This window comes from Phalacrocorax carbo, chromosome 26 (assembly GCF_963921805.1).
Source record: "Phalacrocorax carbo chromosome 26, bPhaCar2.1, whole genome shotgun sequence".
Taxonomy (NCBI): domain Eukaryota; kingdom Metazoa; phylum Chordata; class Aves; order Suliformes; family Phalacrocoracidae; genus Phalacrocorax; species Phalacrocorax carbo.
Window position 1 is genome coordinate 3,488,533 of NC_087538.1, and position 14,532 is coordinate 3,503,064.

Here is a 14,532-nt window from a genome sequence, read left to right on the forward strand (position 1 = left end):
AGCATTCCCGTGTTGGTGCTTTAGGAGTTACTTGTTTACAATCCCAAAGATTTCAAGCTGTGGGCACGAACAACTCCCTCCCTCAGAGGCTTAGTGCTGGTTCTGAGAAACACCCCGGAAAGAAACTGCTTCCATCATTCTACACGACGCAGTTGAAAAAACAGTGAAATCTCAATTTCAGCAGCAGAACTTCAGCATCTGCTGTCACTGAACGGGCACGACTTGGTATTGATGAAGCCTTGACAAAACCATGGGGAAGCACGTGTTCATAGGAAGCACTGACTGCTACAGACGCGTGACAGTTTAGGCTTACCTGAGCCCTCGGGCAGGAGGCGGGACCCACAGAACCAGAGGACCACTCGTGCATACAAAGCTGCGAGGCTGGTCACCGCCAGCTTATTTGTCAAGTCTGCAAAACATGAAAAGAAGCTTAAGAGGACTGTTGGTGTGCAATTTCTTTTGTTTTTTATAAAGCTCCCCTCATTGCACTAAAGAGAAAGTAGAAAAATAACACGGTAGAAATCTTTGCCTGTGCATTTTTCACTCCGTATCACGTCCTTCTCTGAAGTAAAAGCCCACAATCACAAGCAACCCTTACAAAGAAGAAGATTCACTAAAGGTTTAATAAAAAAAAGTGAAGTTGGAACTACTAAATCCACTCATGGATAAGGCACCTGTTCTTCACGTAGCAGAGACGTTTACTCTAGCAAAGGGATTTTCTCTTTTCTCCTCAATATGCCAGGAACAAGTTCTAATAGAAACAGCTACAGAAACTCATGCAACTCACTTTACATGTTACTCATTTAGGCTTCCTCTCTGATTTTAGTCATTTCCAATCCAATATTTGCATGCAATCACGCACTGCTGGCTGACAATCAAAGGGAGTATTTGTCACAGTGCCACATCCCGTTGCTGTAATTTCAAGCCGGGTGCTTGCACAGCTCCTTGCTGACCGCAGCCTCCCCACCCACTCGCACCAGCTCCCCAACAAACTCTTGCCCTGAACTCAACCCCCGGTAAGTGGCAGCCCCAACCCCTCCCATTTAAGCCCCTTCTCCCCGCTACATCTGACTTTCTGCCAATCAGCAAAACCAACAGAAGCTCCTCTTTCCACAATTACAGCCCCAGCATCGTTCCAAATCTTCATAAGACATACCAGAGAGTTAGAAATACTGTGACAAACCTTCTCCGGCGAGCTCTTGTGCCTCTGTTAGAAAACAGTTCAAGACTGTGCTAAGGTTGCTCAAAAGCAACTGGCGGTGCTGCAGAGCCTGTAACCTCTGCGGGTCAGTGGAGCTGCAGGAGCCGTCAAACAGCGCAACACCTTTTCAAGAACAGGTATGAAATCGTTAGCCTACAGAGCCATTGCAGAGTTTCAAAGTGCACTTCCAGATCTGCGGGCAAGACCATCTACCAGCAGATCACTGAATGAGCTCAACTGGAAAGACTGATTCTAGGTTTGCAGCATGGCTGCACTAGTACTCACATATGTCATCAAATTCGTGTTGTGTATAGATCACTCTGCTCCATGTCCAGTCAAGGGCAAACTGTAAATTAGCAGCAGAACTTGGCTGCTCTTTAAAAAGAGAGAACAAAAAAGAAATGAATCAAGAATTCCAAATGAAGAAACCATGCAACATAAAAAAAACATAACAAGTCTTACCTTTAGATGTCCAAAGCTTAATGCAGCCAGTCAGAAGCCCTACAGAACCTGTCTGGGCAGCAGCTGACAAGACCGCGTCTAACTGCTCCTCCTAAAAGTAACAGGCGAAATCAAAGGAGAATCCCACCTGCTGTCAACATCCCAACCACCAACAGTAAGTGCTTGTTTCTAACCCTACACTCACTCAGGCATCACAGGCTGGGCTGCTTGTTGCTGTGAGGAGCACATGGAATTTTTCCCCTGACACATCAACTTCCCAAAGGCTAATTCTAATCTTTATTTGCATGCCTCTGCATTATCCTCTCAATTTACTGCGTTCCAATTAACTATTCCCAGCAACGTGCCCTGCTTATACCCATGGCACATGGGGTGCAGAGAAGTTTGCCATCAGGAATGCGCGAAGGGGACAGAACAAACAGAACTCTGCAACGTTTGCATGGAAGCAGTGAAGCCAAGATCAAGCAGCTTTCCAGGCTATGAAGACATGAAGCAGTTACGACACCCCAAACATTAAGTTGTCATTTCCCAAAATGACAGAAAAGAAGTGAAACATTGATGTTCTAATAGGTTTCAGTTTTAGGCACTTCAAACACTGTGTTCTAATGCCGTGGCGATCCTTCAGAAGGGCAAAGCACAGGCAGGCACAGACGTGCACTGTTAAGGAGTAGCTTAGTGCAGCTGGTGTTCTGGTACTTCTTCCAGGTGAAATGAACATAGAAACATAGAATCATAGAACCCTTAAGGTTGGAAAAGCCCTCCAGGATCAATGAGTGCAACTGTCAACCCAACACTACCATGTCTCCTAAATCAGGCCTCAAGTGCCATGTCTACATGTCTTTTCAATACCTCCAGGGATGGTGAGTCCCCCACCTCTCTGGGCAGCCTCTTCCAAGGCCTGACCACTCTTGCAGTGAAGGCATTTTCCCTAATATCCAACCTAAACCTCCCCTGATGCAGCTTGAAGCCGTTTCCTCTTGTTCTATCGCTAGTGACCTGGGAGAAGAGGCCAACCCCCACCTCACAACAGCCTCCTGTCAGGCAGCTGCAGGGAGCGATAAGGTCTCCCCTCAGCCTCCTCTCCTCCAGGCCAAACAACCCCAGGTCCCTCAACCTCTCCTCATGAGACCTGTTCTCCAGACCCTTCCCCAGCTTTGTTGCCCTTCTTTGGACACGCACCGGCAACTCTATGTCCTTCTTGTCCCGAGGGGCCCAAGACTGAGCCCTCATCAAATTGTCCTTTTTAGGGCTTTTGCTTTTTGTTTGCTTCTTTCTTTGGCTTTTTAAGCACATTCACAAGTATCTTTCCCTTCTAAATAAAATCATCACATTCAAAGCCATTTCTACACGTTCGAATACACACATCAGATTTCCATCTTTTTCTGAAAACCAGTCTCAGACAAGGAAACACACCGAGTACGACTTACGGTGGCAAACAAAACCCCAAACCAAGCTTCTTGCCCCTAATTCTGAGATTTGTCTTACTCACATTCACAAGCAATTCCTGCTCAAATCCCTAACAAGCCTCTGAATGATCTAGTCTCAATTCAGCAAAGGGTATGACAAATTTCTGCATTTCCCAATTATTCCCAACGTGGAGCTGACATCAGATCACCCAATCTGAATGGAAGAGCCTACATCAGGCTTGCAAAAGAAACAGCCTATGGGCCAGGCCAACCTGCCAAGACGTTCATGTTAGCTACCACACTGTGCACAAGGGCTCTTTGCCCCAACGCACCCCCACAGATCTGGTGAGGAATCCAGTAGAGAGGAAGATGAGGGCAGGGAAAGACTGCTCTCCCCTTCCTACCAAGTGCTCCTCTGCCTGAAGGTTGCTCTGAGGGAACGATGCTTCCTTTTCTCCATTCTGTCCTCTTTTCCCAGCTCATCAGGGATCAAAACCCGAACTCAGGACCACGCAGGCAGTTGCACTCATTGATGAGAGAGAAGGAACAGCTTTCCCCGACTTTCTCTTCCTGCTCCTACAGCAGCGCTCTCTTCCTTTCTAGACATTCAGTCCCTGATCGTGCTTCAACGGGAGGCAACGGTGGGTTTATACTCCCAAGAGGGGACCTCAAACATTACATTTGATAAAACTGGCAGGGTACAATTGCAGTTACGCGTGTGGATGGGCAGGAGGAGCATTAAATGGTCCCTGACACCGAAAGCAGCGCCATGGAAAGCTTAGGAAAGCTCCATCTCTTGACATTCTCCGTAAAGACACAGTAAAAGCTCACCTCCTTCTGGAAGCCGCTGCACGTCACATGAACAACTCCAGAGCTCAGCAGGCACGTGCCATCTGCAGAGACAACGAACGTTGGACAACATTCCATACTCTCACCATGATGGTAGCACCAGTTTGCATTTTTGTCACAGCAACCTCTGGAAAGGTACAACTGAGTACCCGTTTTCCTCATGACATCACTTACAGCCTTTTTTAGAAAAATAATGGCTGAGTGTAGAAATTTTACCTCCGGGGCTATCGAGGTGCTGCGCTTTGAGCTTCAGCCCAGAGTCCTTTCATTTGATCACCAGCACCACCTCACGGGCTGCGTTACAGAAGCACCCAACCCCCAGACCCAGCCGCCTGTCAGGCAGGTGTCACAACAGCACACACTTGGTCAGTACAACGTCATCACAGTTGGGTGGGTGCGGGGTTGGGGTGTTTCGGTTTGGTTGGGTTTTTGCGTGACAAACAGTGACCAGGAGAACCAATAAATGGCATTTGAGCTCGGTTTAAGCTTATCACTACTCAAAGCCGTGTAATACCTACCAAAATTATAGGTGCTTGGATGAAAACACAGCTCAGGTTGTGGGTAAGAAGGAGGAACTCTCCAGCTTAGGCTGCGCTCCTGCACCACAACATCCAGAAGGAGGTTTGGAGCAGTCGTGCTTGTCACAGCGTCCAGTGACCACAGTGCAAAATAGGGGCAGTCCTGAAGGGATTCTTCTGGCCTGAAAGAAAACAAGTGCAGAAGCTAAACGCCGACTTTCCAGTGAATTATGGGGAGGGATACTGAAACCAGCTTCATAAAAACCTACCTTAGTGAGCCTGGCTTTTGAGCCTCATACCAGCAGTCAAAGTCAAATACACCCAAATAAGTAGATGGTTTTCCCTGGCCGCGTGTGTTCACTTGCCAGCTGAAGACGGAGACACTGGTGTCAGGAGATATGACTGTAAAAGACAAGACATTGTTTCTTATTGGGAGAAAATACAATCTATCTGACATTTTCAAAACATCACTTTCTATTTTGGCTTCATTCTGTTACGTCACTCATGAAACACAACACTTGACTAAGAAGAATTTTAAAAATGTACACCATAGCATCACCTCTGTGATAGGTTTCAGTCATGCTGCCCCCCTTTGCGAGTTCAACCTGTATCCGTCCTAAGACAAATCCAATACACAATTGTCAGGTAATCAAGTCTCCCATACAGTAAGAGTGCATCAAGATGGTTAGAAAAAAACAAAAACCAAAAAACAACCCACCACCCTAGGAAAACATACATTGCTGCTTTTAGAAAGCATACAAATTCTTGTCGTATACACTTGATCACTCAGCTGGCATTATTAATTTCCAGATTCGACTCGATTACAGGTGTTACGAATAGCTCCTTTCCAGCACAGTCAGAATGAAAGAACACAATTATCACACAAAACAAACACCAAAACCCAACCCCAACAAACAGGAGGTTGGAACAAAGAGTTTAACATCAAACATTGACCATGTTACACTCGGGTTCTCTCAAGAAGTGGCATGGTCTGTCGTCTCTGGGGAGAAGGCATTCTCCAGATGTGAGCAAAGTGGGGGGTGCATCCTTTACCCTGACAGAGCAGGGAACCAGGAGACAGGTCGTTTGGCAAAATGGGTCTCTGTTCTCTGCTGAGTTCATCAGGGCTGCTCAGGGAGCCTCCCACGCTTTACTGTGTGTCATCGTGAACTTCTGTGCCCTTTCACTTGTGTGAGCCGCTGAAACTGCCTTTGAAGATGTCAAGTAGTTTCATAAATCAGAAGCCAGCTTCCTTTCTAACCTCAACCCACATCCAACAGAAGCTCATGTGGGCATACAACTTGAATAGTTTCTGGATAAAAGCTAATGAGGAGCCATCAGAAAAATGACAAGCATTTTTCCATGCCTCAGACTTCATGAAAAGGGGACCGAAAGGGCCTTTTTTGTTGGTTTGGGTTTGGTTTTTTTGGTGGGTGCGCCTGTTGGTTGTTTTTGACAAGGTTTTAGAAGGCCCTCTCCTCAGAATCATGACACAGGTGGAGAAAATCCAAAGGGGTTTTCATTAGATTTTGACACGCTGTTGTTAGAGGATGGCACCCCAAAAGAGGTGGAAGCTGCCTCTTCAGGACTAAGACAAAGCGAATAAACACAAATAGCCTAGAAAGTCACGCCAGTGTCGTCTTTGTAACAGCAGACATAAGTTAAGGCCAGTAAGAAGAGAGGGAAGGGCATTCACACACCCAAACAAAAGGCTGTGAAAGTTATCACTGCAGCCGGCTCAGAGATGTGCTCAGAGCATCACTGGATGTGCAAACCCAGAGATGCACATCTCATTATTGCAAGGTAATGAAAGACACCAGAGGAGTTTTAACTGTCGATCCGGACAAGGGAAGCCAGAAGCTATTGCTTTAAGAGCTTGTAGGTGTAGGAACCTATTAGACACAGAGAGGGCAAAGTGCACAGGCAGATCATAGACTCGTAGAATCATTTAGGTAGGAAAAGGCCCTTAAGATCATCGAGCCCAACTGTAAACCTGATACTGCCAAGTCCACCACTAAACCCTGTCCCACAGCGCCACGTCTGCACGTCTTTTAACTCCCTCCAGGGATGGTGACGCCACCACTTCCCTGGGCAGCCTGTTCCACTGCTTCGCAACCCTTTCTGTGAAGAAATTTTCCCTAAGATCCCAACTAAACCTTGTGCTCTAGACCCTTCACCAGCTTCGCTGCCCTTCTTTGGACACACTCAGCACCTCAGTATCTTTCTCGTAGTGAGGGGCCCAAAACTGAACACAGGATTCGAGGTGCAGCCTCACCACCGCCGAGTAGGGGGGGACGATCACTGCCCTACTCCTGCTGGCCACACTATCTCTCATACAAGCCAGGATGCTGGTGGCCTTCCTGGCCACGCGGGCACACTGCCGGCTCATCCAGGTGCTTGGGGAAGGTATCAAACAGACCTGGCCCCAGGACCGAGCCCTGGGGAACAGCACTCGTGACCGGCCGCCAGCTGGATGCAGGTGCAGGCATAGGTTGGAAGAGGGGAAAAAAGAAAGTTGAGGGAACATTCCTAAGCAATGGAGGGGATGATCCTACTGTTCAAAGACGAGAGCTGGAGGAATAAAATGACTGACAGGTGTTATAGAGGTGACCCCACCATACATCGCTACAGCATGTCAGCAAGCATTGAAGGGAAAAATAGGGTTTATTTTAACAAGTCCCACAGAACCTAAGCACCCAGTTTTTCCTTTGAAATAAGCCCAAGAAGTTAGTCTATACAGATACTGAAGACTTTCAGGCTGTGGGTATGGAACAGCATTCACTGCTTGGATGCCAAAGCCATTTAGTTTAGAACAACCAAACACGGGCATCAGGAACAAACCTTCATCAACGCTGCCTTCTCTGTCAATGCAGTTGGGAAAGATTTCTACAGCCTGACAGCTGAGTAGTTTGGCCTTGCTGCCCTGCCCTCTCAAGGGAAAGGCTCCACCCGTCAGATCCAAACTGTACTTTTCAACACAGGATGCCAAACCCTGCGGAAAAAATCACAGGCGAGAGAAAGGTCATTCTGAGAGAAAAGCAGACATTATACCTCAGTAGGAAAGAATGTCTATGTCTAATAGAACCTGCATATTGTACTGTATCTCTCCCAGGCGCTTAATCTGATGGTAAAGAGAAACTACAGCTGACAAGCAAGAGAACTGAGTGTCAAACCGTAACGGGTAAGTTTGGTCGTAAAAGCTTTGCACATTTTCAGAACTGAGCATTTCCCTCGCATTACTGGTTCTAAATGTGTTTTGCAGAATTCCTTGCACCATCCCGGTTTCTTCACAAACCTACTTATTTATCTAGAAAGAGAGATCTGAAATAATGCCATACATAGGCATGCAAAGCGCTTTGCTCCATGACTTGATCACAGAACTGATGAAGTTAGAGGAGTCACGGCCTTCCAGCAGCCAAAGCTCTCTTGCGAGGCATTATCTATAGGCACACACCGCTAGAGTGAAAGCCCATCCCTCGGGAGTAGCCATGAGAACTTCTTACTGAGTCACACTCTTCTCTCAAACCACGTCAGCTCCTGCCAGCTCCTCCTCTCACCTCCTCAGGGACTAAAGGGTGAAATATGCCTCCCTGCCTTCACCAAGTGCAGCCAACAGCAAAACAACCCGGCGGACATGGCATGCACGTGGGCAAGGCGTTTAGGGGCACGAATTCCTACAGAGTCAGCCAACTACTTTGAGACCTACAGAAACTCCAGCAGGATTGTGTGGAACCTCTGAGACCACCATTTGCTAAGCAAGCATTGACTGAAATACTGTCTTTCCAAATACAGCACTTGGTCAAATGCTCTACCCTACAACACATGGGTGTGTGGATTGTGGACAAAGAGCAGCTCTACAATTAAAAACCAACCAAACAAAACCGAAAGCTAAGCAGCTAAAAATCTCCAAAAACCTACCAGAAAATAAAAAAATTGCTTGTACCTCATTCTACCCAAGTTTCCTGAAGTTTCACAGCTCTAGAAGGAACTGGCATGAGACAATCCATTCTCGTATGACCTGATATGTTACATTTAACTCACCTACTCTGAGAACAGGCAAGCTTTCTCTTAACCATTCTAGGAAATACTACTAATAAATATCAAGGCTGTAGAGCACAGATCCTCTCCTACCGCACCTCAACAGGAAAGACATGCTCTGAATTAAGATTACTTTCCCATCAAAAAGATTTTGCAAGGGTTTCAGGCGTAACACTGAATAAAACTATACGTTCTAAAAACGCGTCTTCTATCTGTTAGATAACAGAGAGGTAAGGCTAGTTCATCTCTATTTTAAACACAACCTCTTTGGAGCCACTTCTCAAAATTTACATATACTTTTTTGACCAAATCAGACCACTCTTTACTGTATTTGCGTATTTTGCTGGCTTCAAGAGCAGAGTTCGTAGGTAACGCAGCCAAAAAGTAGAAAGAGTTCTCTTTAGAGCTACGAAGTTTCAGGACCAGCACCGAAGAGACCCTGCAGGTGAGCGTCATGTGAAGTCCTGCTGACAGAGCTCAAAGGGAAAACAAGAATTTAAACCTGAAGACCGGAACAGAATAAAGCTGTACGCCCGTGTTTTAAGGAAGGGAGACAGACAGAACCTTATTCAACTCTGCAGTTTGGTTAAACAGAGCTACTCAAAGCCCTGTCTTCTCTTCCTACAGGCCATTCACTTGGTGTTTAAATGAAGAATCATTTTCTTTGTAAAAGCTGCTGCCTCTTCAGGAACTGAATTTATACGGGCTCTTTGCAGACGGCCCTGGCTGGAACACACGACACGGCGGTATGAAATTGTACGACTTCTTTTCAAAAAGTATGGACAAAGGCCGTGCCCAGGAAGACTCAGCAAAAGATTCTTTCTTTTTAAGTCATCTCTGAATTGTCATGGTCAATATTCCCCCTGCCAACTTCACTGATACTCCCTTAGGGAAAAGGACTCTTTCCATCCTTTCACGGACGTGCACGTCTTACCTCGTACATGACTTGTCCTGAAGCCGAGCGCCTCCTGTCTGCGAACGCTAACTGCAACAGATGTAAACTCACGGCATCGCCTTCACTGGAAAAGGTACAAATGATGACATTTGGTTACAAAGCTGCTTTATAGTCCTCGTTACCCTTTCCTTAGATCTAGGCTGAGGTTTCCTGAATAGCACTGTCTCACTGAAAAGAAAAACAGCCCTTCCCAAAACCTAAGAATTGGTCACATTTAGCCGCTAAACCACAAAGGAGGAAATTTGGACACTAACAGCTTCTGGGGCAAAGGCTACCCATACAATCTGGAAGCTTCAAGATGTTCTATGGAATAAAAATGGTTGGGAACAGTTCTTGGCATTGAAGAGCTCGCAATCAAAACTGCTTTACAGTCAAACTGAAAAAGATTGCCACTCCATGAGCAGCCGAGCTGAGTAAATAGCTTGCTGATGCCGAGAGGGGCAGATCTTTCTCCCCTTCCCTTCCCACCAAAGCTCCAGTCCCTCCCCTGCACACACGGCACCTTCCACACCCTCCTTTCAGTCATTAGCCCAGCAGGAAACCACCGACTTGGCTGCTGAGCACCTTCCCTGCCAGCCGAGCTGAGCTGGCTCACCAAGGCTCAGGCTGGCACCAGGGAACCGGCCATGCTGTCACCTCCTCCTTTAGGGGCAGCAGGCTGGTGGATCCGCACCGTTAGTGCTCTGGAGCTGCAGCCTCCACTGCGCTCCATGGTATTTTCATACCACGGTGTGAATATCAGGCAAATCATGAAGCAGTCATCAGGAAACAAAGGAAGCCATTGAAGAATGCCAGCACAGAAATAGAGCCACTGTCGCTTTGCTGCCTTTCAGCAGGGAGGAACTAGTAGGTCCCTCTCCATCCCTGTTACATCCTGTACAAATCGCACCGTCAGCCCCTTCCATACCGGAGAGAATCTCCTGCACGGCTAATTCAACAAAACAAATACACGTGGGTCAACTCTAGAAAAAATCAGTGGCCGATAGTAAGCTTTTATTCACCTTTCTTGCGTCGACTGAACAGCCCACAAGTAGCAACAGTTGCGAGGATCGTGCTCAGGCTCTTGAAAAGTAACGGCGCAGACAGGAATCCTTCCTCCTTCAAGCTGACAGTGGTGCCTGCAGGGTTAACAAAAACAGAAAGCAGGTGAGCCTGGTGGCCCTGCCTGTTTGTAGAAGGGGAGAAGCATCTTCTGAGCAAAGAGCCCCTGACGTGCTTCTCCTCAAGGCACAGAAGGTCACACTCCCGTCTCAAACAAGGGAGTCACGGGAGCGACTGCTTTTGATGCAACAGCCACGAGGTGAGGAAATTACTGTCCATCACGGGCAATAACCTGGCTTTATCTCCTCCTCTGCCTGCGGAGCAGGAACATGAAAGATTCCTTCAGCTGCCAGGCAAAAGATTCTTCCTACTCTTGTCGCCTGCTTCAATATTGAACTGAAAATGCAGCCTCTCTTCTGCACAAGCTGAAAACAGCGCCAAACACCAGTAGTGTCTTGTTTCTTTACTTGGACTATCTAAAGCCTTTCTCCTCCAGACTTCTGAACCTTCTTTGCACCTTCACAATCTATTCTTGCCCCCTCACTATCCCTCCACTCTCTATTCATGCCGCCAATAGTTCCCGGTGAGTCACTGCAGATTTGCTTAAGTGAATCCCGATCTGAACTGGGTCAGATATTCCAGGGGGGATTGCTCTTTGGCAGAGCTGAAATCATCTCCCTCATTTCTCTGTTGCTTATCCCTTGACATGACCCTTATTCCCCCTCCAAGTGTTCCAAGCAGACTTTCATTCCCATGCATCGCTGCCTTGGCATGGGTCAGTCCCCTCTTTTGGTCGAGGCTGAAATGTGGGAGAGAATGTCTTTTCAGCCACAGATCAGCTCTTGATCCTTCATGTCTCACTCCTTTCAACCGGGACGCTTTAAAGAATATGATCACCACAATCCCATCATTAACATACTTCAGCCTTTCAATGGGTGCCCTCATTGCAGGAGCTGGTTCTGAGAAATAATGTCTACAATCTCTTTCATTGAAACACACACAACTCCTGCTGTCACTGAATACTGCTGGTGGAACAAACTGCCTTATGGAAAGCAGCTCTCTCACACCCTAACTGCTTGACAGAACCCAGAGAAGGGAGCTTTCCGCAGTTCCTCAGCCCACGGGCACAATAAGGAGAACAATCCCAGCCCGCTGGGCAGAAGGCGGCCCACTGAATCCAGGTATGGCTCAATGGTTACTTCAGAAGGGGATTCCTAAACAGGCCAAGATTACACTCCACATTTCCCTCCCTGAAAAAGGGCTCTTTAAATTAACAGACTTCCTCCTCAAGCAGAGCCTTGAGAGCCCTGCACCTCCAGGCGTGACCAAGTGCAAAGGCCGACTTACTCCCACTGAAGAGTTTTCATATTCCACAGTGACAGGGAGCCGTCGGAAAAACCCACGGCGAGCTGGTTGCTTCTGCTGATGTAGCACAGGGTCGATATTGCTGTTCCTGAAGGACACTGTAACTGAAGGCAGAGATGTCTCCCTTCCCCGGTCACCATTTCTCTTCTTAGTGGAACTCCAGCAGCAATTCTGGTGACAACTACTAGAGCTACACGCACAAAACCACACAATAAAGGAATGCGTTATGCCATTCAGGTTGCATTTGAAACACTGACGTGACAACATGTATAAACTAATGCTACCGTCCCCGGCAAAATACCCATTGATGCAATACTTTGTCTGCTCTTCCCATTTTGTACGCACTCAGAGCACATAGGAACTCTCTGACTGGACAGGTATCCTCGCTCCTATTTCAAAACCAGGTGAAAGCGTAACCTCCATAGACAAATTCTTCCTGGGCTCTGCACATCAGCAGTTTGGGCCTCATGGTGAAGCTACTTGAAGTGACACCAGCTCCCGAGGCCACTCTTGTAAGAGCAAAAACAGCGTATGCAATCCGAGTACACCAAGTACAGGTTCCGTTTGGTGAAATGCAGGGATTTTGGTAAGGCATATTTACTTTAAAAAACAAGCCTCAACTTTGCCCCAAGTCAATGAACAGAAGCAGAAGAACATTCCCAGGAAACAGGGCACGTCCGACACACCTTCCTGTCAGGCAGCTGCACCGCCTCGGATGGTCAGATTCCTACCCCTCACTGGTGAGAATCACCGTGACAGAGGGACCCTGGTGGGAGGGGGTATTTGTAACCTTAGGAGGAGTATGAAGCCACTCCCATTTTTAATCCTTTCAGGGCCAGACGATGTCAAACCGCCACCTGTCATCAGCAGTCATAAACGTCTGCACAGCAGTAGCTTCAAAGTGGGATGCGTGTTGTTGATTTAAAAGACACAAGTTTTCTTACTTTTCCGTTCAAGTTTAGAAACCGCAAGCTCACCCGATGGTTCATTCTCCCTCTGACTGCAAGAGAGATCATCCAAACCAAGGTCCACCACAAGCAGATGACCAACATCTGTCGCCACCGCTGCCACGCCACAAAACCCTTGCAGAGCCCGGTGCAGGTGCCAAGGCCTCGCGCTGGCTCCTCCGGGGTTAGTTATGGGCTCTACAGCAGTTACCTACAGGAAAACTACAAGTTAGTATTTAAGCTCTTTGACGAGCTTTGATAGAAATCACTCAAAAGTGAAGCCACAATCAGCCCATCAGAAGCAAGAAAGTAAATACAGGGTTCTCAGACTTAAAAACACAGCATTGATCCCAATTATATCCAGACAAAACAAACAAACCAACCAACCCCCAAAAATGTCCTGTACAAACATCCGTTACTGCCTTCCGTTTACGGGGTTTCCTGCAGGGATTTCGCTGAGCTCACTCCAACTGCAATGGTGCAGTCTATTATCACAGCTTACCAAGTTCCATTTTCTACTTAGAAACCATTAACTCAAAGACAACACAGAAAATCCGTTAAATGCAAGAAACTTGACCGTATTTAAGGGACTGGAGTAAGAAAGGCCAAACTCACTCTCGCTCTCCCACGGCCCCCAGCCCGTCAGCACTGGGATACAGCCCACGCCTTCTTTGCCAAACAGGTACTAGGGCAAATCTCGGCTCTCAGTCAGACGCGGCAGCGGCCAAGTTGCAGGGGAGACACACCGCTGCCACGGCAAGGGAGTCTTGTTACAGAGAGCGGAAGGGAGATACCAGCTTAGGGAAAGCTACACCAGTCCTCATTTAGAATCAACAGAGCAACCAGGGAAAGCAGAAAAGTTTTCAGTGCCGAAACAGCGGCAAAAAGCCCAGCAGCTGGTTCGCCAAAAGCCAGCTCCGGCTGAGGAGAAGCGCACGCTGCTCTGTAACACGCGGAGCCGCCTGCCAGCAGCTTTAGTACAAGGCCCTGATGGAGACAGACCTTTCCGCACCTGCAGCCCCTCCCGGGACAGCCCTGACTGCTCCAGCAGAGACACCAGCACGTGAGGGCTCCTGCACTAAGGCTCCACAACAAAAGAACACGGGCTGCCCTTCAGCCTCCTTGCATAATGTCACACAGTGACACCAGGGAGCTTTACATCAACAGCAACCTGTTACACGACAACGGAACAGAGCAGTGAGCACCACAAGGAGTCCTTTTTTTTAATATATTGGGTTTTCTCCCCAGAGGTGGGGAAAAATTGACCAAACCTCGAAGCCCCAAAGTTCTCTCCTCTCCCGTGTCAAGCACTTGCTGTGACTGCGCTGCCTGGCAATCTGCTACAGAATTTACCTTTCCCCTGGGCCACAAGAATTCTACTCCTAGAAGTGCCCGCAGTATTTGAGACAAATTTATATTGTTTCTGTCATGGTTTCAGCTGGGATAGAGTTAATGTTCTTCACTCTAGCTGGTATAGTGCTGTGCTTTGAAATTAGCATGGAAAAAAACCTGTTGAGATAACACACAGATGCTTAGGCTGTTGCTGGGCTTTGCACGCTCTCCTACACTGCTGCCAGCTCCTTCTGGGAACGAACGCAGAAATCCTGTCTCAGCTCCCTGACTCTGCATGCTGCCCTTCTGCCTCACACAAACCAGCAAGAGTGGGGAAAATACCATTCCAGAGCTCTGAAACATGCAACCCTTATAAACCAATTTAATACCGTTAATGTTTTCAATTCAGATTTGCTTTTAC

The 14,532-nt window shown here is 47.5% G+C and overlaps 1 protein-coding gene across 1 annotated transcript in view; it reads right to left on the reverse strand.

The window, feature by feature from the left end:
- Positions 1–14,532, reverse strand: part of LOC135317502 (protein ELYS-like) — a 29,526-nt gene that overhangs the window by 12,389 nt on the left and 2,605 nt on the right. Inside the window, exons 3-14 of the mRNA XM_064473795.1 lie at positions 12,810–12,990; positions 11,815–12,022; positions 10,428–10,544; positions 9,406–9,490; positions 7,275–7,425; positions 4,703–4,835; positions 4,434–4,615; positions 3,904–3,959; positions 1,664–1,748; positions 1,487–1,576; positions 1,180–1,324; positions 314–429 (exon numbers count right to left, since the gene is read on the reverse strand). Coding sequence (XP_064329865.1) covers positions 314–429; positions 1,180–1,324; positions 1,487–1,576; positions 1,664–1,748; positions 3,904–3,959; positions 4,434–4,615; positions 4,703–4,835; positions 7,275–7,425; positions 9,406–9,490; positions 10,428–10,544; positions 11,815–12,022; positions 12,810–12,990 — 1,549 coding nt within the window. The remainder of the gene's footprint in view (positions 1–313; positions 430–1,179; positions 1,325–1,486; positions 1,577–1,663; positions 1,749–3,903; positions 3,960–4,433; positions 4,616–4,702; positions 4,836–7,274; positions 7,426–9,405; positions 9,491–10,427; positions 10,545–11,814; positions 12,023–12,809; positions 12,991–14,532) is intronic.